Raw genomic sequence first — 27,997 nt, forward strand, 5'->3', positions numbered from 1 at the left:
GAAGAGGTCACTACTTTTATTTCAATTGTAAATTTGAATAAATGCTACATGTGTTACATTGTCAACACAACACATTGAAAATGTCTGACTTAATAAAGGTTAAACAAAATGAGGAGAGGTCACCGATGATGTCACTAATGAGGAGAGGTCCGTAATGATGTCATTAATGAAGAGATTTTGTGTTATCATGTGTTCAGTTGAGCTGCTGGCTGGAGGCTCTGCCTCTCTGTTCTCCTCAGTCTGACTCTGATGACCAACACATTTATGTGATTTGATTTGTCGCCGCCAGGCAAATCTTCTGTTACAAACACTGCAGCTGAATCGTTTCTCCCTCGTGTGGACGACCATGTGGTGAGTTATAGAACTTTTTTCTGAAAATCTTTTACCACAAACCGAACAACTAAACGGTTTCTCTCCTGTATGAGTTTTCATGTGATTCTTCAAATGTGCATTCGACACAAAACTTTTCTCACAAACTGAGCAGCTGAATGGTTTCTCTCCTGTGTGACTTCTTGTGTGTAACAGTAAACTTCTTCTCTGTGCATAGGTTTTGTTACAAACTGAGCAGCTAAATGGTCTCTCTCCTGTGTGACATCTCAAGTGTCTCTTCAGATTTCCACATTCAGTGAAAGCTTTATCACAGATTGAGCAGCTGAATGGTTTCTCTCCGTTGTGGATTCTCATGTGTTTCTCTAAACTTCCAATCCGTGCAAAAGATTTCTCACAGACTGAGCAGCTGAAATTTCTTTCCAGTTTATGATATCTCATGTGGCTCATCAGAGCTATCTTGATGTCAAATCTTTTATCACACTCAGAGCAGTTAAATGGTTTCTCACCAGCACTACATCTGGAATCACTGACAGGAACTTCATCATCATCATCAATAATGATGAAGTTCCTGTCAGTACTACATCTGGAATCACTGACAGGAATTTTATCATTATTCAGAGAGCTTAAACCTGACTGAGGTTCTCTGGTCTCCTTCCAATCATCACTGTTATCAGTCTCATGTTCAGAAGAGTCTCCAGTCTTGTCAACAGTATCTGGTTCTGGATGTCTATCTGGATCTGAGTTCCTGGCTGGTTCTAGTCCTCCACAGTCCTCTCCATCAGCTTCTGTTTCTATCTGTTTAGTTGAGCTGCTGGCTGGAGGCTCTGCATCTCTGTTCTCCTCAGTTTGAGTTTGATGAAGCTGTGAGGACTGATGACCAACACATTTATGTATTTTGACCTGATTCGACCAAGTGAATCTTTTGTCACAAACACTGCAGCTGAAAGGTTTCTCTCCTGTGTGGAGTCTCATGTGTAACGGTACATGTCCTTTCCGTGCAAAAGATTTCTTACAAACTGAGCAGCTGAAAGGTTTCTCTCCAGTATGAGATCTTATGTGTCTCCTCAGATGTCCCCTGGTCCAAAATCTTTTCCCACACTGAGAACAGCAAAATCGTTTCTCAAGAGCAACAAATCTCCAGTCACCGACAAGAACTTCAACATTATTCAGCGAGCTGAAACTTGACTGAGGTTCTCTAGTCTCCTTCCAATCATCACTGTTTTCAGTCTCAGGTTCAGAAGAGTCTCCAGTCTTGTCAACAGTATCTGGTTCTGGATGTCTTTCTGGATCTGAGTTCCTTGCTGGTTCTGGTCCTCCACAGTCCTCTCCATCAGCTTCTGTTTCCATCTGTTCAGTTTGTCTTTCATGAAGCTGTGAGGACTGAGGTTCCTCTTCATCATCTTCACTCTTCCCAGAGACAGGAGAGAAAGGGAACTTGATATCAGCCTCCTCCAGCCCTTGAAGCTGCTCTCCCTCCTGACTGGTCCAGAGTTTCTCCTGTTCCTCTTTAATGTGTGGGGGCTCTGGGTCCTCCTGGTCCAGACTGGAGCTCCACTCCTGCTGCTCAGGGAGAACATCTTCTTTAACCACCAACAGCTGCTGGACGTCTGCAGGACAGAAGGAAGTACAGACACGTCTTGGAAAACTGTAATTTCATGTTAAAGAAACTATGACATTGAATTACTCTAGGGCCGCAGCTACAAATTATTTTCATGGATTAATTTCATTATGGATTAATCGTTTGGTTCATAAAAAAAACATTAGACAAAAACACATAAATAAAAAATAATTTGTCTCTGTTGCCATAAAGCATCTTAATATGTGAGGACAGCCCACCACCTATATCTATTTATTTACCCTTCATTCAGTGCTGGTAAATGGTGCTCATTCTTAATGCAGCTTTTATTGGTGTATTGTGTTTTAATATGTGCTGTCTGGATGTGATATGTTGTTTTAATATACACTTGTAATAGCAGTTTTTGCACATGCAAACCAAAGACCAATTTCTGCCTTTTGTACATGAAAAGCAAACAATAAAGTATTTTCTATTTTATTCTAAATGCAACTTTACTCTGGTAATATTACAACATTTCCCTCAAAATATTACATCAATATTCTCGACTTCTCCGAGCACACAGATACGTGGGACACGTTTTGAATGTGCAGAAAGTTTTGAACATGAGCAGAAATCTTGCTGAAAGATATGTAAGCTATGAAAGTGAATGAATGTAGGCTACTACAGACTGTGAATATGATGCCACAAGCACATTTAAAGAGGTTACTTCCCCAAACAAAACACACAAAAGAGGGTGGAAGAGTAAATGATGCCTACATGACTCAGCAGAGATATTGTTAAATGAGAGAAATTGATCTACAGGAGAGTAAATATTAATACAGAATGCCTGAGGGCCTGACTGAAATATATTCCATTATATTTTTAGATTTTATACACTTCCACCATAAATTGGTGCATAAAAATTCACCAGAGTGCAGGAAATAAAGTGGTTGACGCTCAAAATTACCCACAAGTCACACATATTGCGTCATCCACACAGCACCCCCCACTTGAAACACGTTCCCATGCCTTTAGCATCGGATTTGCATAAAGTTGTTTAGACCTCAACTTTATGCAAATGAGGAGCAGCCGACGTGACGCCACGTCTCTCGAATCGTGCCGCCACACCACCAGAATGCATTGCACAGCTGCGTACATCGGCCCAACCCCAATGTCCTGTGTTTAGAGCCGTCCCACTGTCAAATCATCAAGTCCTTGAATTCTCTCTCACTGAAATTTTGTGACAAACACTTCCTGTAAGTCTGCATTCCTGCAGACTTTGCCTGAGGGAATTACCGTCAATGCATAACATTATGACAGTTAACACAAGGTTACCACTAGGGATGTTCATAATTAACCGTTAAACCATTAACCGACATTAAGCATTTTAACCGATTAACGCTATCGGTTAAAAGAAATATTTATAATTAATTAAAAAGCTGAACGGCTCAGAGGAGCGGCTGGTCACTTGAAGGAGAAAAGCGGGTCCACCTTAACAGCCCACCCTAAGAGGCGGAGCCGGAGTTGCAGGATACAGGAAGGCGGCTCCGGTCTCTCTGGCTCGCGTGAGCGGAACGGAGGAGTTGTAATTTCGTGGCATTTAGTCAGCAACAAATAAACTGTACACACACTGCTTTACCTATGTTCACAGCTATAACGACACCAACAACCCCACACTCACCGCTGCCACACACACGGACACTCGTTAAAGTTACGTTGCGCTGATCGACTGTATGTGTGTGGAGGCGCCACCGAGCAAGAAGCCTCCGGCAATGTTAGAGCTGCTAACGTAGCACAAATACACACACTGTTTATCGGACAATCGCTATCGTTAAGCCGGGCAGACACACAGCTGACAACCTGCATAACTAAACTAAATGTGCGGTGGAGACTTTTACTGGGAAAGTGGCGGCATATTCGCGACACTACATGCAGCATCGTAGCTGCTAAGTTAACGCTCCCGGACGGGTGAACTGGGTTCTCAGTTGTCTGTTGTGCTCATACACTGCAGCTGGCGCGAGGCACAAATCTTGTCGGTTAACGGTTAATAATCGGTTAAAGAGGGTCGGTTATGGGTTAAGAACATTTTTCAAAATGAGCATCCCATAGTTACCACACAAAAAAATAATAAGGAAGAAGGAGAGGAGGTCGTGTTGCTCTGGCTCTATCTCTCTGGCGTGGAGAGGAGGTTGTGTTGCTCTGGCTCTACATATTTGGCGTGGAGAGGAGGTCGTGTTGCTCTGGCTCTATATGTTTGGCGACACCAGGAAGCTGCTTGACATCCTCTTGGATCCATCTCTTCATATATGTTCACAATATATGTATTATTTTTTGTCATATGGATTGTCTATGTTGTATTTTCATTATGTTGTTACTCTGTACACACGACATCTATTGCACGTAGGTCCATCCTGGAAGGGGGATCCCTCCTCTGCTGCTCTTCCTGAAGTTTCTTCCATTTTTTTCTCCCTGTTAAAAGTTTTTTTTTGTTACGTTTTTCCTTATCCGATGAGAGGGTCGTACTGTAAAGGTCAGAGGGTGTCGTATCCTGTACAGATTGTAAAGCCCCCCGAGGCAAATTTGTGATTTGTGATTTTGGGCTATACACATAAAATTGACATGACGGCACATAGGTGTTCAGCCAGGTATATTTACATTTACACAGAAATATTAACATGAAGGATATAAGATGGTGTGGTGGAAAGATCCTACACTAACAGCCTACGTTAACCACTGTAAAGATACATATATAACCTCTGTACAATATACTGGCCTAGTAGGGTTAAAACATTCAGACATTGCACTATGACCTGACCGACTAGATAGTGAAGGACGTTGAACCCAGGTTTATCCTGTTATGCATTGATGGTAATTCCCTCAGGCAAAGTCTGCAGGAATGCAGACTTACAGGAAGTGTTCCTAAAGGGCTCAAAATATCTGTGAGAGAGAATTCAAGGACTTGATGATTTGACAGCGGAACGGCCCAAAACACAGAGCATTGGGTTGGGCGTCATTTCCTCCTCCTCTAAAGAGGCGGTAATCTTTTCAAGGTCCTGATACTGATGATAATGTGGTGCTGATGTGCCAAAAGATTAAGTATTTGGTTATTTGTGGAATCTAAACTAAAGTATGACTTCACAAGATGCTCCACGTTCCTCATTTTCACACTATTTACCCTCTAAAATAACATGTAAAATGACTACTTTATAATATTATGACTTTATTCTTATAATATTCCGACTTTTCTAATCTTAAATTTATGACTTTATTCTCATAATATTACAACTTTATTTCTCGTAAACTTATGACTTTATACTCATATTCCGACTTTTTTAATCTTAAACTTATGACTTTATTCTCATAATATCAGATTTTGTTTTGTCTCCTAATACTCCGTCACAACATTCCACCACAAAACAGAGTATTTTCACAGTGCGGTATCAGTATGATGTGAATGGTTTCCCAGCAGTTTAAAGGTCTAATAGAAGAAGTAAAGAGAACCAACCTGCTCTGTGTAACTGAAGCTGAGGGTGTAAAACAGCGTCCAGTAGTTTCTGTTGTCGCTCGTTCTCCTCTTTTGATCGAGAGAGTTCCTCCTCGTACTCTGCTATCGTTCTTTCAAACAGCCCAAATATCTCTTCAGCAGCCGCAGTTAGTCGCTGCTTCACCAACGCTCTCAGCATCTGGACTTTACACATTTTACCACAATGACAGAAACTTGCTCTCCATCAAACTCCGTCAAAAACACAGTTTGCTCTCCATGAAAGGGAAGTGTGGACACGTTACACGGGTTATTATAGGACGGCCTCTGAGTGAGGCGAAGGTCTTGAAAGATACATATAGGCGTTTTCTTTCATGCTCATTCGGAGTATCAGGGCCACATTGAGGGAAAAAAATGTATCTGAGATTACGAGAATAAAGTCATAATATTATAAAGTAGTAGTTTTACGTGTTATTTTAGAGGGTAAATAGTGTGAAAATGAGGAACGTGGAGCATCTTGTGAAGTTATACTTTAGTTTAAGTAACCAAATACTTCATCTTTTGGCACATCAGCACCACATTATCATCAGTATCAGGACCTTGAAAAGATTGAACAAGAAACTGAGTTTATTGTGAAGAAAGAACCACACGGACCTGATGAGGAAGCTGACTCTTTAGTGGAGGAGGAAATTACTCATAAAGTTACGACTTTATTCTCGTAATATTACAACTTTATTTCTCATAAAGTTATGACTTTATTCTTTAATATTATGACTTTATTCTCAAAATCTTTTTCCCCCTTAATGTGGCCCTAATACTCCGTTGTATATATGAGAGATGGAAGTAACAAAAATAATTGACAAAAATGGAAGCGATGAAGATTCATGTGAAATGAAAAATGGAGTGATAAATTATCAATTGATTTGATTAATTTAAAGCTGATTTGACTAAAACAGTCGTGATATGATGAAAATAGAGCCACGATTCATCATTTTCACCATCTTACATTCATCATTCACAACATTAAATTGTGAAATCTGTGAGGGTTTCTGGACAATATTTGTAATTGTTTTATGTTGTTAATTGATTTCCAATAATAAATATATAAATACATTTGCATAAAGCAGCACATTTGTCTTCTCCCATGTTGATTAAATACTTGAACCTGCCTGTAGATGCATCTTACTATCTGAATAATGAACCCTTTAAACCCCCCAAACAAACCGTCTATACAGTACATCCTTTGAAACATACCAAGGTTGTTTACGAAACCACAGTAGTCATACTCAGGGACCAGCCCTCTGAGCCACGTTGCCAGATCAGCCTGACTAACAAGAAATTCATCAGTTTCAACATTTTTGTCCTTTATCCGCCCAGAAAAACCTGTCCCCAGTATATAGAGCCAGACTCTCCCCCACAGAGTCCCAAAGATTTTAAGTAAAATATTTCACATTGTTTTGCAATAATAGAAGAAAACATTACGGGGTTAGCAACCACAACAACTGTTATCTAAGCTACTAAACAAATTGTGGCTGTAACACTTGAAACTGAGTTGAACTAAACTAACAGATCTATAGATTTACTATGTTTACGTATGAATAATATTTGGTCACTATTCTTACTCATTATACCCCAAAATAACATGTCATACTAGCTTGTCATGAATGAGGTTAAATAACGCTCCAAACTTACACTAAATGTTGGCGAGGAAAAACTGTCATGTCCATTTTCAAAGAGGTGCCTTGACCTCTGACCTCCAGATATGTCAATGAAAATGGGTTCTATGGGTACCCACGAGTCTCCCCTTTACAGACATGCCCACTTAATGATAATCACATGCAGTTTGGAGCAAGTCATAGTCAAGTCAGCACACTGACAGCTGTTGTTTCCTGTTGGGCTGCAGTTTGCCATGTTATGATTTGAGCATATTTTTTATGCTAAATGCAGTACCTGTGAGGGTTTCTGGACAATATCTGTCATTGTTTTGTGTTAATTGATTTCCAATAATAAATATATAAATACATTTTCATAAAGAAAGCATATTTGTCCACTCCCATGTTGATAAGAGTATTAAATACTTGACAAATCTTCCTTTAAGGTACATTTAGAACAGATAAAAAAATGTGTGATTAATCGTGATTAAATATTTTAATCGATTCGCAGCCATAGTTCATAAAAGAACACAGAAAGAACATGAAAGAAAACGCGTATATGTATCTTTCAGGACCTTCGCCCGGCATAGAGGTCCTCGGTCAGAGAGGACATCCAGAAAAAGCAAACTTTGGGACTTATCTTATAAATCATTAGCAAAGTAAAAAGTACCATAGGTCTAACATGAGGATGAAGTACAATGCATACTGACGTCAGCATTATGTTCATAAAATTATGAAAGGTGGAAGTAACAGAAATGTATTGAAGAAAAGGGTAGTGATGAAAATGGATGTGAATTGAAAAATAGTGACAAATGTTCAGTTGATTTCATAAACTTGACTGACATTTTATTATAAGCAGTGTTGATCTGATGATCAACAGTCGATCATTCATCATTAACAACAAATGACATTTATTGTTTACAGCACGCCATTTTTATTACTTCTGCCCAAAATGTCAATCAAAAACCAAATACCACCGACTACAATGCAGCTGAATGTCTGCACAAAGTGGAGAGTATCTGATGATGTCTGACCAGTGATTTCTATAATTCTAGAAATTCAGATACATAGTTTTATTAATTTCGGCATCATGTTATTTTATTTAGTTATTTCTCTTCACACTTGCACCTCCATTTTGTGTATGAGCTTGATATATGTGCTCTCATGTTCCTAATGTTTATATGTCATATGTGGGGGGGGGCTTACATTGTTTTTTAAATTTTGATTCCGTAAATCTTTTAATCTGGAAAGCACTTTGTGCTTAAGTTTGAAAAGTGCTATATAAATAAATGTATTATAATTACTAGGGCGGGGCGATTCACCTATCTCCAATTCAATAATATCACGATACCCGGTCGCCAATTCGATATGTATTGTGATTTTTACGTATTTTTGATTAAATATTATGATTTATTGTGATTTTTGTTAACTTTTTTAACACTAGACCATGGGAAAAAGTTGAATCATACACATCTAGGGACATTCCGCACACGGGTACCCGGATAACAGTACGTCGCTGCTGTAGGATTTCTAACATCTCTGACCATCAAAGAAGCCAGAATCAGTGTCGTAGGAAGTGATGATGAAGGGGGGACGATGTTGAAAGCCAAGGACTGGTTCACTAGCAGCAGACGGATCAGGGACTAGGTCTCCAGCGGTAGAAGAGCCAGGAACTCCGGCAGCTGCAGACGAGGATGTGCACTGGTTCCAGGCCCTCGTAAGCCGGTTGCTGCTGGCCCGGCGGTTGATTTTAGCTTGCAGTCCGAACGCTTCCTGATTGGAACCCCCTATGTGGTGGGAGAGCGTGCGGCGAGGTGGCGAAGCACTTTAGTTAAGCCTCGGATCCGATCCTTCATTCTGGCAGGCGGCACGGGACTCAGGGCGACCCTTACTGGTGTACGTAGGCCCCGGAGGTTTTTTAGTTAGTGAAGGAAATCAATGAATACATGTGAACCAAGTCTTGCCCTCAGTACTTCAATCCTGCTGGAAAAATATGTCTCAACAAGCATCTCTGCAACTTCATTTATTGATGCTGCTCTCACCAACACACTTGTGTATTTTGACAGTATGGAGCCGAGTGAAGCTTTTATTGCAAATGCTACAACTAAATGGTTTCTCCCCTGTGTGGACAAGCAGGTGTTGTCTCATATGTCCCTCTCGTGCAAAACTTTTACTACAAACTGAACAACTAAATGGTTTCCCTCCAGTATGGATTTTCATGTGTTTAATCAAATGTCTGATGATATCGAAACTTGCTTTACAAACTGAGCAGGTGAAGCTTTTTTCTCCTGTATGCACTTTTGAGTGTCTGGTCAATTTTGACCTTTTTGCAAATGTTTTACCACAGTCGGGGCCACTGATGGGTCTCTCTCCCGTTTGGATTCCAGTGTTTTTCTGCAGATGACCCTTGTGGCTAAAGGTTCGAGCACATTCAGAGGAGCTAACTGGTGTTTTTCCAGTATTACATTCCATATCACTTCGAGGTACTTTAATGTTTTGCAGAGAGTTTGAACTTGACTGAGGTTCTCTGGTCTCCCAATCACAACTGTCATCAGTCTCAGGTTCAGAAGAGTTTCTAGTCTTGTCGACAGTATCTGGTCCTGGATGTCTACCTGGATCTGAGTTCCTGGCTGGTTCTGGTCCTCCACAGTCCTCTCCATCAGCTTCTGTTTCCATCTGTTCAGTTTGTCTTTGATGAAGCTGTGAGGACTGAGGTTTCTCTTCATCATCTTCACTCTTCACAGGGACAGGAGTGAATGGGAACTTGATGATATCAGCCTCCTTCAGCCCTTTCAGCTGCTCTCCCTCCTCACTGGTCCAGAGTTCCTCCTGTTCCTCTTTAATGTGTGGGGGCTCTGGATCCTCCTGGTCCAGACTGGAGCTCCACTCCTGCTGCTCAGGGGGAACCTCTTCTTTAACCACCAACAGCTGCTGGACGTCTGCAGGAACTGAAATACAGAAACACACGTTAAGGAAAACTAGTCACGCTAACTAGGGGTGTAACAGTGTGCATGTTCATCTCTGTGGGATACAGGGACAAGATGACACATGCACTGTGCTGCACTGAAAAGAGTTCACTGAGAATATTCTGTCTGCATACTAACTTCCACACCAAATGCTCCAGCTGTAAAGACTGACAATTACACCTTGGGATGGACAGGCTGTCCACCAGACAGCTCTTGTTTGTTTCTTTAATATCAATGTCTCTGTTGTGTTAGTGCTGGCTGACGTTCACTCTTTGGTTTGTCTGAAAATATGAAAGTAAACTGCAGGAATCCCAGAAATCAATGGGTATTAACAAAATAAGAGCAACTCATGGATACGAACAACAATAAGAGAAAATGTGTTAATATCTTGCATGAGGACAACTGACTATGTACTCAGGCAGCTTCGTCATGAGGAGGAGGAAGCCAAGAGAGCTGTGATGTCCCATCAAACAGTTTTAATAATTTCACTTACAGTTTAGAGAAAGTTAAGAATGTTTCAAGAAATGAGCCAGAGCGACTGAGAGAAACTGTAATATTCAATTAATTGTGCAGCCCTAGAACCGTGGGATACTGGGAACAGAGGGTGAGGGGGTTGAAGGCACCAGGAAGGCACTATTAATGTTCTATTAATGTTCTTATTATTAATGTTCTACTAATGTTCACTATTAATGTCCACTATTAATGTCCACTATTAATGTTCACTATTAATTTCCACTATTAAAGTTCTATTAATGTCCACTATTAATGTCAACTATTAATGTTCTTATTATTAATGTTCACTATTAATGTTCACTATTAATGTTCTTATTATTAATGTTCTATTAATTTCCACTATTAATGTTCTATTAATGTTCTCTATTAATTTCCACTATTAATGTTCTATTAATGTTCTCTATTAATGTTCACTATTAATGTCCTATTAATGTTCTCTATTAATGTCCTATTAATGTTCACTATTAATGTCCACTATTAATGTTCTTACTATTAATGTCCACTATTAATGTCCTATTAATGTTCACTATTAATGTTCTCTATTAATGTTCTCTATTAATGTTCATTATTAATGTTCACTATTAATGTTCTCTATTAATGTCCTATTAATGTTCACTATTAATGTCCTATTAATGTTCACTATTAATGTTCTCTATTAATGTCCTATTAATGTTCACTATTAATGTTCACTATTAATGTTCTCTATTAATGTCCTATTAATGTTCTCTATTAATGTTCACTATTAATGTTCAATATTAATGTCCTATTAATGTTCACTATTAATGTTCACTATTAATGTTCACTATTGATGTTCCTATTAATGTTCACTATTAATGTTCACTATTAATGTTCTTATTAATGTTCACTATTAATGTTCACTATTAATGTCCTATTAATGTCCACTATTAATGTCCACTATTAATGTTCACTATTAATGTTCACTATTAATGTTCTCTATTAATGTCCTATTAATGTTCACTATTAATGTCCTATTAATGTTCTTATTATTAATGTTCTATTAATGTTCTCTATTAATGTTCACTATTAATGTTCTATTAATGTTCTTATTATTAATGTTCTTATTATTAATGTTCACTATTAATGTTCTATTAATGTTCTTATTATTAATGTTCACTATTAATGTTCTATTAATGTTCTTATTATTAATGTTCTATTAATGTTCTTATTATTAATGTTCACTATTAATGTTCTATTAATGTTCTTATTATTAATGTTCACTATTAATGTTCTATTAATGTTCTTATTATTAATGTTCTATTAATGTTCTTATTATTAATTTCCACTATTAATGTTCTTAAGAGACACAGGATGGTTGGTAGAATTTAAGAGTAGCGGTAATGTGTAAAATGACATGATGTTACACACTCTTGTACAGTAGGTGGCGGTATGAAGCTTAAAGTTGCTTGCGATCCGCCAGAAAATGGAGAGAAGAAGGAAAATAATACTTTTGTGGGACATATTTCAACCAAATCCAGTGAAAAATAAGGAGAAGATGGTTTGAATAGACAAACTTCCGAAAGTCATCACTAAAACAGCATTTTGAGGAAATAACGTTTATAAAACGTTGACAGAATTTTTAATAAACAAACCTGCTCGAAGCTGAGGGTGTAAAACAGCGTCCAGTAGTTTCTGTTGTCGCTCGTTCTCCTCTTTTGATCGAGAGAGTTCCTCCTCGTACTCTGCTATCGTTCTTTCAAACAGCCCACATATCTCTTCAGCAGCCGCAGTTAGTCGCTGCTTCACCAACGCTCTCAGCATCTGGACTTTACACATTTTACCACAATGACAGAAACTTGCTCTCCATCAGACTCCGTCAGAAACACAGTTTGCTCTCCATCAAACGGTCACTCTGACTAGCAGCTGTGTTGCTAACCAGCTAGCATGCTAAGCTAACTTCAGTAGCTTTGTAGGCTACCGGGAGATGAGTCAGAGGTCAGACCTTCAGAATAAAAGCTGAAGAGCACAAAGTCCATTCAGACAGGTTGATCCAGACACACAGAGGCTCTGATGGATCAGAACTGTTGGAGCTCACACACACTTCCTCTACACAACAAAGAGACTCTGCTAACATCCATGTTGCTGCTGGACGCCATATTGTAACTAACGCTTCCGGTGTCGTTTCGTTGATGACTTTCTAAATAAAAGTCCGTAAGATTTAAATAAATATCTAAAATTAAGAGTTAATGATGCATTGATTTAGAAAAGGAGTTGCTGTTATTATTTTTAAACATATTCTAAAAAATAAATAAAAAGGGGAAGAAACAGAGTATCAGGGTCCTCAAGAGGATTTTATTTTGACATCGTCCCCCGGAAGTGTAGTTCGGTGTTTTAGAGCTTCAGCGGAGAGAAGCCGTTAGATGTTAGTTGTTAGTTGTTACTAAATCATCGGTTCATTTAGTTGAAAACCGATGATTTAGTCGGTTAATCAGAGATGGACCGACACCGGAAACAGCTGGAGGTGGTTTTAAAACCGGAAGCGAAGCCGCGAGGAGAAGGTTTGTTTTGTTTCTACTGCTCTGCTAATGATGCTAAGCTAACGTCAGCTAAAGCATTCATACAGCCTGTTAGCCGCAGCTAGCTCCTGAAGCTAATGTGTTCTATCAGAGGATTCATTCAGTCTTTACTGTTCATCATTTCATCTGTTTGTTACTGTATTACTGAAAGAAGCAAGAAAACCAGCTGTGAATGGTTTCACTGAACGAGTCCTCAGACACATGTTACAGCAATAATAACCTTATAATAACTAATAAAAACCTTATAATAACTAATAATAATGTTAGAACAACTTCATAATAATGTTATAATAAACAGAGCAGCTTTAACATAAAGACGTGACATCAAGCTCAGTTAACAGAAGTTTCCTTTAACAGCTGTCTGTCTGTGTTTCAGTTTTACCTTCAGATGTACGAAAAGTGATTGTTGGTGAAGAACAGCAGCAGGACTGGAGCTCCAGTCTGGACCAGGAGGACCCAGAGCCCCCACACATTAAAGAGGAACAGGAGGAACTCTGGACTAGTCAGGAGGGAGAGCAGCTTCAAGGGCTGGAGGAGGCTGATATCACCAAGTTCCCATTCTCTCCTGTCCCTGTGAAGAGTGAAGAAGATGATGAAGAGAAACCTCAGTCCTCACAGCTTCATCAAAGACAAACTGAACAGATGGAAACAGAAGCTGATGGAGAGGACTGTGGAGGACCAGAACCAGCCAGGAACTCAGATCAAGAAAAAAATACAGAACCAGATACTGACTACAAGTCTTCAGACTCCTCTGAGACTGAAGTCAGTGATGGTGGTTGGGAGGAGACCAGAGAACCTCAGTCAGGTTTAAACTCTCAGAAGAATGATGACGTCAGTGTTGGTGATATTAACTGTAATTCTGTTGAAAGATCATTTAGCTGCTCTGAATGTGGTCAAAGATTCGGCCGCAAGCCACATCTGAGTGCACACATGAGAATTCACACGGGAGAGAAACCATTCAGTTGCTCTTTTGTGGTAAAAGATTTTCTCAAAAGGGAAACTCAATTAGTCACATGAGACTTCACACAGGAGAGAAACCTTTCAGCTGCTCCGTCTGTAAAAAAAGTTTTAGATATAGTGGAGATGTTAGCAGACACATGAGGATCCACACAGGAAAGAAAACGTTCAACTGCAACGTTAGTGACATGACCAACAGTAACATTCACACAGGATCAGAACCAGCAGGGAACTTGGATCCCCAAAGTCATTTACAACCAGACACTCCTGATAAACCTTCAGATCATGAGACTGAAGTCAGTGATGATGGTTGGAAGGAGACCAGAGAACCTCAGTCAGGTTCAAACTCTGATGATGTTTCTGTAAGCGATGAGAGATGCATCACTGACAACGAGTCATTTAGCTGCTCTGAGTGTGGGAGAACATTTTGTCGCAGGGACCATCTGATGAGCCACATGAGAACTCACACAGGAGAGAAACCATTCAGCTGCTCCGTTTGTCAGAAACGTTTCAGCTGCAGTGGAAACATTTTGGCACACATGAGAATTCACACAGGAGAGAAACCGTTTGAATGCTCATCTTGTGACAAAAGTTTCAGCCAGAAAGGAACTTTGCAGCTACACATGAGAATTCACACCGGAGAGAAACCATTCAGTTGCCCATTTTGCGACAAAAGATTTGCACATAAAAGACGTATGACGCTGCACATGTCAGTCCACACAGAGGAGAAACGCTTCAGCTGCAGCGCTTGTGACAAAAGATTCACTTGGTATACGCAGCTCAAAACCCACAAGTGTGTCGGCGAGTCCTCAAAGCTTTGTCAAAGGCAAACTGAGAAAAAGGCTCCTACCAAGGAATCATTCAGCTGCACTGAGTGTGGTAAAACATTCAGCTTAAAGGGCAATCTGAAGACACACTTGAGAATTCACACAGGAGAGAAACCATTTATTTGCTCCGTTTGTGGCAAAAGTTTTAAACAAAACATACATCTGACGGAGCACATGACGATTCACACGGGTGAAAAACTGTATAAATGTAGTGTTTGTGGCAAAGGATTCAATAAGAAGTCACTGGTCAAAAACCACCCATGTGTTTAATCCTCGTGTCAGATATTGATCACATCCTGAATTCATGGATTTATATTTACAAATATAACAAGTGAATTGTACGACAGTGTATTAGGGCCATTACAGTGGCAAATTTATGAGAAAAAAATCATATTTACAAGAAGAAAAATTGAAATTTCTCTGAGATTATAAAGTAATACATTTGTGTGAAAAAAATCTGAAATCCTCTGAGTTTAAAGTAAAAAAAAATATGAGAAAAACTGTTTTTTTTGTCAAGGCCCCACATTGCTCAAGTTTGCAAGGTTGGATCAACCTCATCATTGCCGTGTATTATGACTTGTAATACAAAACTTATGAGTTTTTTCTGTGAGTATTACCCCCCCTCTTCCGGCCTGTAATTAAAAAAATAAAATGTTTTACCCACAACAGCTCGAATACGCCGTTGTAGAATCATGTCCATCTGCAGCAGAGCAGCTAGTTTGTCTGCTAGTTGTGACTTCATGTCCCAATATAGAAGCTAATCGCTAAATACAGATTCATTGGTATTTACATTTTAATAAACAAACAGCATTAATATTATTACTGGGGTTGTATTATAATAATAATATTGTTATAGACGGATGTTCATCAGTTTGTAATTATGCAGCAGTCTTCACTAAACATGACACTTTTGGATGTAATGATATTTGACAAAAGCTATTACGTATTTTTGAATATCAAAGTAATTATTTTAATTTTGAGCTGCTATAAATAAATGTTTTATAAACTGTAGTGATTATAAACTCAGTGTTGCTGATGATGCCTTCATGTTTCATTTCATGTGCTTCAGTTTATTCTGTAACGACATTTCTGTTATATTATTCTTTAAATAAATCTATAATGGATTCTTTGTCTTTCACTGACCTTCATTTGCAGTTAAATCACATCTTTATTTGTTCTTCTCTTTGCTTTTTATGAAGACTACAAATAAAGATTACCATGTCGCAGATAGAACTCTAAACTCTCCCGACATCACACGTCCTTGTGCACCTCAAGTGTCAGATCATTTTACTTTTGAAGAAACAAAGAAATACATTTCATAAATCAGCAATTTGAATCATAATCATTGTTTATAATAAGTTGAATATTTATCTGCTCACTTATTTTATTCTGACACATTAAACATCAACATGATGTGTTTATATGAGCAGCTTTAACTTGTTTGATTCAACCTGGAACTGTAGGAGAGCACTTGAGGCTCCAAAAGCCAGTCAGTCAATCTCCATAGACCTCCATGTTAAAAAGATATAAACATGTTTACAGCATGGTACAAAACACGGTTTTGCAAACGTACAGGGGTGAATTTTTATATAACTCAACTGTTTAACTTATATCAAGGCTTAAGCTCGGCATAATTGAGGGTGTGGCCGCTTTGAGTGACAGTTGGCTGCCGAACCAGGTCGCTAGCTGCTAGCCGTCTCCTCTTTTGCGTCAGCCGGGTGAGATCATTCAGGTAACAATGTTGGTCTTATTGAAAACAATATTTATTACGGACATGAGACGGTAAAGAAAGCAGCCACAGATCATACATACACCTGTCATGTTGCTGGTATAACACACAGCTGAGGTTTTCTGGCACCGGGCAGTCTGAGCTCCTCATGGGGCCCCGTTGACCAGTTGCTCTTCCTGTCATCTCCAGATGGACAAAGAGGGCCTTTTAGTACTTACAGAGACCCAGAATGACAAATGCAGACATACTACCATAAGTTACTCAAACTTATAAAAAGATATATAAGATTTTTAAATTTTTACATGGGATTCTTATAAAAATGTAAAGAAGAAAATACATATCACATAAGATATCTGGTGTCATCTCCTTTATAATGTCCTGTTCCACCTGACTGAAGTAGGCGGCACGTGATCGGTCCATATTGTGTGGTAGAAAAGTCAAAATGACACCAAGCGCCCCCCCTTTTATGGGAACGTGCACAGATCCTGAGGAATCAAAGACAGTTAATAACCACCGTCATGATATCTCTGATGGGGGTTTGAGGTTTGGTCGAGCCAGCTAACACAAAGGAAGATGCTGAAGTCGTGTTCTTGGCTGACTCTGATTCTCTGTCATCATACTTGTTTGTTACTTTTGTGTCACAAACAGCACAACAGATTGGTTTCTCCCCTTTATGGTTGTAAATGTCTATCTTGATCAGAGTTTCTGGCTGGTTCAGGTCCTCCACAGCCCTCTCCATCAGCTTCTGTTTTCATGTGTTCAGCAGAGCTGCTGACTGGACGCTCTGCCTCTCTGTTCTCCTCAGTTTGAGTTTGATGAAGCTGTGAGGACTGACGACCAACACATTTATGTACTTTGACATGATGACGCCAGGCAAATCTTTTGTTACAAACACTGCAACCGAATCTTTTCTCCCCTGTGGACTACCATGTGTTGTGTCAGACCTCCGGCTTGTGTGAAACTTTTGTCGCAGACTGAGCAGCTGAATGGTTTCTCTCCTGTGTGGATTCTTACATGTCTCTTTAAACTTCCACTCTGTGTAAAAGATTTCTTACACACTGAGCAGCTGAAAGGTCTCTCTCCTGTGTGAGATCTCATGTGTTCTGTAAGATTTGACTTGAAGCCAAATCCTCTGCCGCACTCGGAGCAGTTAAATGGTTTCTCACCAGCACTACAACTCGAATCACTGACAGGAACTTCATCATTTTTCAGAGAGTTTAAACCGGACTCAGGTTCTCTGGTCTCCTTCCAAAAATCATCGTCACTGTCAACAGTCTCAGTCTCAGAAGAGTCTCCAGTCTCATCATCGGTATCTGCTTCTGAATGTGTATCTGGCTCTGAGTTCCTGGCTGGTTCTGGTCCTCGAAAGTCCTCTCCATCAGCTTCTGTTTTTATCGGTTCAGTTTGAAGCTGTGAGGACTGAGGTTTCTCTTCATCATCATCTTCACTCTTCACAGGGACAGGAGTGAATGTGAACTTGGTGATATCAGCCTCCTCCAGCCCTTGAAGCTGCTCTCCCTCCTGACTGGTCCCGAGTTCTTCCTGTTCCTCTTTAATGTGTGGGGGCTCTGGGTCGTCCTGGCGCAGACTGGAGCTCCACTCCTGCCGCTCTTGTTCACCAACAATCACTTTTCGTATATCTAAAGGTAAAACTGAAACACAGACAGACAGCTGTTAAAGGAAACCCATAAACTTCTGTAAACTGAGCTCGATATCACTTCTTATAGAAATGCGGTCAAATGTGGTTCGCCAGTTTCATAATGAACCGAAAATATAATAAAAACTTTATTAGATTGGTCATATTAAAAACCCTGAACCACGCATCACTTCTTGATAGGCTTTGAATGTGAACATATCAGGATTGGCATATTTCAATATGTTTGGTCTAATAAATAGTTTTAGTAAATTGTTTTGTTTATAATATAATTGCAGGCGCTACGTCAGCTTCGCCGTCTCGTTCTACTATCAGAAATCATATGAATAAGGGCAGGTGCACACTGGTCAGCTTTCAGTCTGTTGTTATCATTTACATAAAAATAATTTAATATGCTGCAAATAGCTTTTTATGTTTATTTATAATCCATTTATGCTATCAGGTAGAGTGCACTCTGTGCCATTTAGTTAATCTAGAGATAACATGCAGATTTGTCTTTTCTTTTTCCCCATTGACCGATCGACTGGTTGAAGAGTAGGAAGGATTTCAGTCGACCGAAGCGTTCTGTGGTCGACTGCAGCCTCGGTTTAAAATTTTTTGTATTTATTGTTTCTCTTGAAGAAGAGATCTCGGTCTCCATGAGACGAACTGTTTGAATAAAGGATTAAATAAAGAAAATATAAAGCTCCACTTTTACCAGCTGCAAAATTAAAGTGATTAACAAATTAATACATCAATAATTATCATACTTTTACTTTTGGTACTTTAAAAATATTTTGTTGATAATACTTTTGTACTTTTACTTGAGTCAGATTTGAAATTCAGGACTTTTACTCGTAACAAGAGTACTTCTATACTGTGATATTAGTACTTTTACTAAAGTAAAACTTCATCCTGTTACACCCTCCCTTATTCTTTCAAAATAAAAGCTGGGGCATTTTTGACATACCAACTCCTCCTCCAGTTGGTGGCGGGGGGATGAGCGGAAGTGGGTCAAGCCTTTGGGGGTCGTCTGGGCGCTGGGTCCTCGTACTGGGCACCCCCACACCTGAAGACACTCGCTTTGCCACAATCCTGGCCTGCAGTTCCCTGATGTACCCGTACGTTTTGGGAGTCTTGACGGCGTACACACTCCACCGTCTGGTGTGTTTGTTGTACAGCCTTTTGAATCTGAAACACACCATTCCACTAGTTACAGCTTCTATCTATGAAGGAGATTTACTTACAAGCCCTGTGATGTCACACCTAACAGCAAATACAGATAGAAAAATAGTTTATAGTTAATCAAAATGTGTTCCTGGGAATTGTAATGTCCTTGTGTGCATATGAAACTCACATCTTCTTGCCATCTTTAGACAGCACAGGCGGTCTGTTCAGGTGGAAGTTGTAGTCAAGGGCAGCAAGCAGAACTCTGGCTTCGTAGACGGGTGGTGAGAATTTAAAACGTTTGGTGGCATACATCAGAATGTGACTCTGGAACGCCTCGAGGTCAGCAGTAGATCTACGAGGACAAACACATTGAATGTATTCATTTGTCAATGTTTGGGTGTCGCACGTGTATAAAATTAGGACTGTGAAAGTTAAGAGATAAATAACGCGTTAACACAAATTTGATTTAACGGCACTAACGTCTTTAACGCATTAACACAACTTGTGTAAATGTTGTAGTGGCTCAGTTTTAAAGCTAGAGTGAAGATACTGGCATCATATGAAACTAGAACCTAATGATTCCATTGGTACCAACCATGTCATACTAGCTTGTAGTGAAGGAGGATAAATAACGCTCCAAATTTACGCTAAATTTTGGCGGGGAAAAACTGTTGTGGCCATTTTCAAAGGGGTCCCTTAACCTCTGACTTAAAAATATGTGAATTTGTGAGTTTTTTTACCCCAAAAATGTCTAAAAAATGTCCAAAAGTTCCAAAAATGTCCAAAAAAGTCTGGAAAATGTCCGAAAAATAGTCCCAAAAAAATCCCCAAAATGTCCCCAAAAAAGTCTGAAAATGTCCGGAAAATGTCAAAAAGGTCTGGAAAAAAGTCAAAAACATTTCTGAATTATGTCTGAAAAAAGCTCATAAAAAGTCCGAAAAAAGTCCAAAAGAAAGGCAGAAGAAAAGTCCTATACTGGTATCATATGAAACTATAAAACCAAATGAATTTGTTGGTACCAACCATGTCATACTAGCTTGTCATGAAGGAGGTTAAATAACGCTCCAAACTTACTCTAAATTTTGGAGAGGAAAAACTGTTATGGCCTTTTTAAAAGGGGTCCCTTGACCTCTGACCTCCAGATATGTGAATGTAAATGGGTTCTATGGGTACCCACGAGTCTCCCCTTTACAGACAAGCCCACTTTATGATAATCACATGCAGTTTTGGGCAAGTCATAGTCAAGTCAAAAAACTGACACACTGACAGCTGTTGTTGCCTGTTGGGCTGCAGTTTGCCATGTTATGATTTGAGCATATTGTTTTATGCTAAATGCAGTACCTGTGAGGGTTTCTGGACAATATATGTCATTGTTTTGTGTTGTTAATTTATTTCCAATAATAATTATATACATACATTTGCATAAAGCAGCATATTTGTCCACTCCCATGTTGATAAGAGAATTAAATACTTGACAAATCTCCCTTTAAGGTACATTTAAAATAGATAAAAAAATTTGTGATTAATATGTGATTAACTATGGACAATCATACAATTAAACATTTGAATCGATTGACAGTATAAAAACTAAATTACCTGAAGGTCAAGTATTTGTGGACATCCTTCAGCCATCGCTTGTTCTGCAGGATACTCAGGAGAGTCTTGTACGTCGCAGAGTTTTCCTGGATCAACTCCTTGTGGCTGAAGTTCTCCAGATGGTCATGATGGCAGCTTCCAACAGCCCAGGTGTGACGGCCACAGACGTGGTAGATGATTCCGATCCAGAGCGCCTTTCAGTGAGAGAAATCAATGACTACGTTTACTGTACATGCAGAATACGACAATATAGTGAAGTTGATATGGGTCATGTAAACAGCACATTCTGAATGGAGCATTTTCAGATTAAGTCATGTGTGATCTGTTGATATTATTCAGGTTTTAGGAGCATTCTTTGGACATGTATGCAGCACATTCACAAGATGAACATTGAGATTTTTACGGCACAGTTATAAACAGTTTTACTGTTTGCGACACGCGGCTTCTTGCCTGTTTACAGCGTCAGAGTCTGTTCTCGTACATCACCGTAAAAAACAAAAGCTTGTATGTACTTGCATGCAAATGGGAATATTAGTGGAATATTCATTTCATGTAAACAGATTAGTAGGAATTAAGCCTGTCACGATAACTACTTTTGTTGGACGATATATTGTCCCAGAAATAATTGCGATAAAAGATAAAAGTGTCCTTTTATGCCACTGATAATGATAATATAATAGCATAATAATGCAAGTACACCCTATAAAAGAGCAATGCACTTTTAATTCCTAAGAATATTCAGACATTGGAATGTGAAAACAATATTTAAATATCCTAAATAAATAAAACCACACAACCAAAACAATGAATAAAATGGAATTTCGGGCTCTGCTAAAAAAAATGTGAAAGTCTTATAATGGTGAAGAAAACCCTGCTGTTTAATCTGCCATCATGTTGGCTGCATGTAAACACAACAACACAATATCGAGGTCCATATGTCGTACGATAAGTTGATAATGTAATTATCGTGACAGACCTAGTAGGAATATTATCTTTTTCAGAATAAGGGCAGGAAACTGAATATTTTGTGCATGTAAACACAGTCATTGTTTCCTCAGCTTTAATTCAGCAGTGGACCACGGCTAGATTAAAAATAAATACATAACCAACTTTAATCTCTCTCAAAAAGCCACAAAATATGAGGATGGGCCCAGAGCTTTAATCCTAATCGAGTATCTAAATACACATTTAGTTGTATTATTACAGCCGGTACTAGAACAAAGATGAAACAGAATGGAAAACAAATAATTACATAAAACTCTTCTCTGGTGCTCGCCTTCTTGCAGCACCACCAGAAATGGTTGACGACATCCTTCAACCAGCCGAGGAGGACGCCTTGGCCTTGGACCTGTGCAGCCTTGAGAGATCACCAGAACAAACATCAGAATTGTTTTTTGTTTTTTTTCAACAAAGCCGTCACACTCACAGGTAATAAACGACACTTACTGCTGCGATCTTTTTGGCTAGCTTGGTGGCACCGTGCCACATGTCAAGGCTGTGTCTTATCCCGAGGTCTTTGTACCTTCCCGTCTCTGGGTCTGGAAAAGGGAAGTCATTCAGCATTACTCCGACATACCAGATGCAGCTAATTAGTGTTGCACGGTATACCCATACTAGAAAGGTATCGCGATACCCTGCCGTTAAAAACGGTACGCTACCCCGTTTTATTAGTACCGATACTCTGACCGATAGTTATAACTTCACATAAACTTAAGTATAGGGGACATAAGATTATTGCATACTATGTAATTTTGTAAATTAATACATTTTAAATTAATTCATAATAAAAAAAACTGAATTAAGTTTCATGTTCTGTCGTCTATCGTTCCATTACTTTCCCTGATGTTTTAGGTTTTTGCCGTGTTATTGTTTCACTATATCGGTATTGAGATATTTAGGCAGGGTATTGTATTGAAGTCTTAGTTTCGGTATCGTGACAACACTATCGCTAATATAGAACACAACCAACTACCATTTACATGTTTACTCACTCATGAGGGCTCCAATCTGGACGTGTGTATCTGTGCAGAACTCCACAAGTTGAATCTCGGAGTGAAGTTTCTCCACCGTCTGCATAAAGGCCTCCCTCTCCATGACGACCGAGGACCGGCCGGTCTGCCTCTTGTCCAACGTCACCACGTTGATGATCTCCTTAGTGGACGCCGCCATGGTGGAGTAACTGCTGCACTGAGCGTTACGACCTGTACAGTTGAAAGTTAGCCAGCGTAAACATTTTGTTCTGATGTAGTGTTGCACACATAGACTGTATAAAATGTGGACGTAGTCTCCGTGACGTCACCAAGGCCTATGGAAAGGAAACTAGGTCACGCGTCATATCTTTGGGGGTATAACACATGCGCAGTAAAATCTGGTCTGCCTTTGCTGATATTGAGCCAATCGCAACGCACGATCGCAGCTTGTTGTAAAAAAAAAAAAAACACTAGAGTTTCATCTCTTTGCTTGTATACTCTTTGACGCAGCAGAGAGTCTGCTTTATGATATTCAGTATTACCTGGTGAGTCGTTCCTCCCGGCTCCTAAAAACAAAGAACAAGTCATAATCACTCATTGTCCGTCAACTCTGTACTCTTCAATACTGTGACAATGACAACGTACCATATGGAGAGTGACTCCAGTAGTTACAACTCACCTACAACAACCACATCCTTGCCCTGTAACCGCCGAATGACCTCCGACCTTCTCTCCATCCAGAAGTCCCTGATGGTGTCCACACAGTAGGTGGCTTGGATCTTGGAGAAGGTAACCGGACTGACGACTCCCATGTTCATGAAGCGGAACAGGAGGGCTACTTTAGAGTAGTTGTTCCCGCTCAGCAGGACGTTTGTCCCAAGCATGAAGTCACCTGCCAACATCCCGAACTTGAAGGTCGGCTGGGAGGTCCAACTCCAGACGACATGACCATGAGGACAAACCTGAACAGAAAAAGACATGTATCAGCTTCTGGGATGCATGGCTGTGAGGAAAAAGAGGAAACATCGCTCCAAGTTGTAAATCCAGGAAACTAATAATAGTGGACAAAGATAGTCAGACGTCTACTAGGGCTGCACCGTATGTTGCTTATTTACATTTAGAGGTGTTGTTTTTGAAAGCCGTCCACCATCTTGGTTTTTTTGCAACCAGAAGTGACACGAGAGGGTGGAGCTAAGTACAACTGAACGCTGAATAAGACACTTTTTGGCGACCAAAATGTCTCACTGTGAAAGGGTTAAAGTTGTAAGACAAAAAGACAGACAACTCCGTGGTAGCGACCTGTCAATCACAAGGTAGCTCCGCCCTAAAGCATCCCCTGCTTTATGGTCTATTTGACTCTAAACGGGACCATAATTTACTAAATGAACATCATGCTGTATTGAAGAAGACTTGAAACTAGGCTCAATTTCTCATAGACTTCTTTACAAGCAGAGGAGTCGCCCCCTGCTGGCTGTTAGAAAGAATGCAGACTAATACACTTCAGCATTAGCTTCACTTCTCAGACCCGGAGGTTGTGCACTGGTTTAAACACAGCTGAGCAGCATTCGAATGTTGATTTAGAATTTGAATGTCAACGTCTTCAAACTGTTCGGTACAGCCCTACTAATTACGTTAAGATCATTAGCTTGTGAGAATTACCCATTCGACAACAAAGGCAGTACACCTTTGTTCAATGATGCACTCAAATGGGGGGAGGCCGAGGCACATCAGTCCAGTCGGCATTTTGTGGCGACACCGTTTCACTGGAAGGTGAAGCAGCGTAGCCAGCTGGCGTAGGCTCTCTTCGTAAACGATGGATGCACGAGAACCGACGATGTCTTCTTCGGTCAGGATCGTGTGCGGCTCCGTAGGAGGCGGCATCTTTTCAGGTCCGAGCTGCTCGGGGAGGTCGTGGACCGTCTCGTCGGCTGAAATGACGGGCAGATTGTCCATCATTGGCCTGGCGTTCTTAGGGGCTCCCAAACTGAAGGATCAGACAGACAACACAAGTGAGATGTGTGCAACGTTCCTAAAGCTTTTAAACAGTGAAATTCAAGCACTTTCACGAAACCTAAACCGAAGATTTCACATCTAAATTGTTGCAGTTGCGAAAAATTAAGTTCTTTTATACCCATAGCAATCAATGTATATTGTCACTTTGTTTATGTGACCCGCTGTTGATATTAACTTGATCATGATTATTTAATACTTGCTAATTTCAAGAGAGGACTTATCTAGCTCTGAATGACGAGTGAACACAAGAAAACAACGTTAAAAAACGTTTTAAATGTTTGCGTATAACAGCGAGTACATCAGCAATATCTGGATCTGTTCAAACAACAAGAAGGATTAAATGGAAACACCAGATTACATTGAAAATCAAGCATTTTTTCAAGGACTATATTTGAATTCCAGCATATCCCTCACCTTGAAAACATTACGGTTACAAACTTTCAAGCCTTTGTATGAAATCAGTACCGTATATGAGCGGGGGAGACGTGGTCCTCGTCAGAACTGTCCTCGGCTTTTTCTCCTGAGATACTTTCAGACTCCAGTTCGATCCTGTCACACAGAGATGAAGCGTTCATTCAGAAAGGGATCATAAGACATCAGACTTCACAAATCAAAACAGGAAATCGGACATTTTTCCTTACACACAGTTCTCCAGAGTGTTGACTTGGTCCTCATCAAGGTCCATCTCTCCCTCATGGAAACTAGGAGGACAGTGAGGATGATGAGGACTGAATGACGACGTAATGAGAACATAATGAACCGTTTCCTCTTCATTATTTCTGATTAAAAAGCTTCAGAGAGTCCTTACCGACCAGAAGCTGAAACCTCAGGAGGCTTCACTCCCAGCCGAGTCGTCCTCAGCGGCGTTGGTCCCAACGGGCCCTTTTCATAGCTGGAAACAGGACAACAGTTCACATCATTACCAGTTTGGGTTTCATCTCTGCTCTCCACATCTGAATCACAGAGGGGACACATCGGGCTCCATCATTATACTGTTAGCTAAAGGCATGATGAGCAGAAGCAACAGGCAGCCCTGATACAGCTGACCGTTTTATGGATTATAAGACACAGGAAGTCCAAAAATCCAAAGGAAAACATGTTAAAGTGTTTCCAACATGTTAGTAGAAAACACAGAGAAGCAGAAAACATCTAACAGAGAAACTAAACAAACACAATCCTGAACTTATCAAACATCCAAAAACAAGGACAGCATATTTAAAGACATGGCTATAAGTAAGGAAGTAAGTATATACATATATACACATACATACACATAAATATATACATTATATATATATATTAAGAACTCTGCTGATAATACTTCTGTACTTTTAGTTAAGTAACATTTTGAACTGAGGACTTTTACTTGTAATAGAGTATTTCTAGATTATGGTATTTCTACTTTACTTCAGTACAGGATGGGAGTACTGCGTCCATCACCAGGGTAAACAATGCAACCTTAATATGTATATATATAACGTTAAGCAGCAAAAGAAAACTAACTAAAAGAGTTTGCTAACGTTAGCTAGTTAAGCTAATGTCGTTATCACAAGAACAAGAAGAAACAGATGAACAGTTTGGTGTAATAATAACAGCTAACGTTAGTATGCTAACGACATTAGCATAGCTAGCTAACGTTAGCAGACTCATCAGTTAGCTGCTGGTAGTCAGAGGTTGTATTGTTTACTTTGGTGTGGCTCCTCAAACTCTGTAGTCTCCACAGTTACACACCTATTCAGCTGCCCTCTGATACTTCTGATACTACTACTACAACAACTACTACTACAACTACAACTAGTACTACTACTACAACTACAACTACAACTATTACTGCTACTACATCTTCTACTACTACTACTACTACTATTATACTACTACTATACTACTACAACAATACTACTACTACTAATACTATTATACTTCTACAACTACTACTACTACAACTATACTACTACTACTACTAATACTATTATACTTCTACAACTACTACTACTACAACTATACTACTACTATTATACTACTACTACAACAATACTATTACTACTAATACTATTATACTACTACAACTACAACTATACTACTACTATTATACTATTACTACTACTTTACTACTACAACTAATACTACTACTACTACTAATACAACTACTACTACTACTAATACTATTATACTACTACAACTACACTACTACTATTATACTATTATACTGCAACTACTACATCTTCTACTAATACAACAATACTATTACTACTAATACTATTATACTATTACAACTACTACAACTATACTACTACTATCATACTACTAGTACTACTGTAACTACTACTACTACTACTACTACTAAACTACTACTATTATACTACAACAACTACTACTACTACTACAACAATACTACTACTACTATTATACTACAACTACTACTATTACTATACTACTACAACTATACTACTACTACTATTATACTACTACTTCACTACAGTATACTCTACATAGACATGGTAATAATGATTAGCCTCCTGACTGATTGTGATGCTAGCTGGTTAGCAACGTTAGCTGACCCTGCTTCTAGCTACAGTTTAGCATTTAGCCATCACACATCATAACTAGAGGCTAATATTAGTAACACATGTTAATTTACAACCAGAGAGGCTGTGTGCAACACGAGAGACAACAACGACAACAACAACGACAACAACAACAACAGCAACAGCAGCATTAGCCCAGGCTAGCCTTGTGCTATGCTCCAGGTAGCCACCAGGTACTGACCAGTCGAGCAGCAGCAGAGCCAGCTCTGAGTCCAGCTGGAGTCCTTTAGCCGCCCGCAGGTTCCTCCATCTGGGGAACGCCTGACCGATGTTGATCCGGGTCTTATCTCTCTCTTTGTCGGAGGCCTTCTTAGCTGAAGACCGTTTATATCTCTTCTTCGGTGGAGGAAACTGAGGCAGGTCTGCTCCAGGTGACCGCTTAGAGCTCTCTGCCATCCCGCTGATACTGATGATGCTGCTGGAGGACGAGACGGGACCACCGGAGCACCGGGACGATGACGACCACGACCACGACCACGACCACGA

The 27,997-nt window shown here is 39.6% G+C and overlaps 2 protein-coding genes across 2 annotated transcripts; one reads left to right on the top strand and one right to left on the bottom strand.

Moving 5' to 3' along the window:
• Positions 1-27,986, bottom strand: LOC119503727. The gene is made up of 16 exons (XM_037795643.1): positions 27,693-27,986; positions 25,735-25,818; positions 25,568-25,627; positions 25,392-25,475; positions 24,573-24,897; positions 23,593-23,875; positions 23,456-23,479; positions 22,935-23,144; positions 22,390-22,481; positions 22,196-22,300; positions 20,944-21,137; positions 19,535-19,699; positions 19,148-19,368; positions 17,987-18,196; positions 9,631-9,747; positions 1-1,937 (listed from the first exon to the last, which is right to left on the bottom strand). The coding sequence occupies exons 1-16, from the start codon at positions 27,905-27,907 to the stop codon at positions 100-102; spliced, it is 4,227 nt and encodes a 1,408-aa protein (XP_037651571.1). The 5' UTR covers positions 27,908-27,986; the 3' UTR covers positions 1-99.
• Positions 12,839-14,087, top strand: LOC119503820 (zinc finger and BTB domain-containing protein 17-like). The gene is made up of 2 exons (XM_037795841.1): positions 12,839-13,013; positions 13,408-14,087. The coding sequence occupies exons 1-2, from the start codon at positions 12,950-12,952 to the stop codon at positions 14,046-14,048; spliced, it is 705 nt and encodes a 234-aa protein (XP_037651769.1). The 5' UTR covers positions 12,839-12,949; the 3' UTR covers positions 14,049-14,087.
• Positions 27,987-27,997: the final 11 nt, after the last annotated feature.

Source organism: Sebastes umbrosus, chromosome 15 (genome assembly GCF_015220745.1).
Source record: "Sebastes umbrosus isolate fSebUmb1 chromosome 15, fSebUmb1.pri, whole genome shotgun sequence".
NCBI classification, from domain to species: domain Eukaryota; kingdom Metazoa; phylum Chordata; class Actinopteri; order Perciformes; family Sebastidae; genus Sebastes; species Sebastes umbrosus.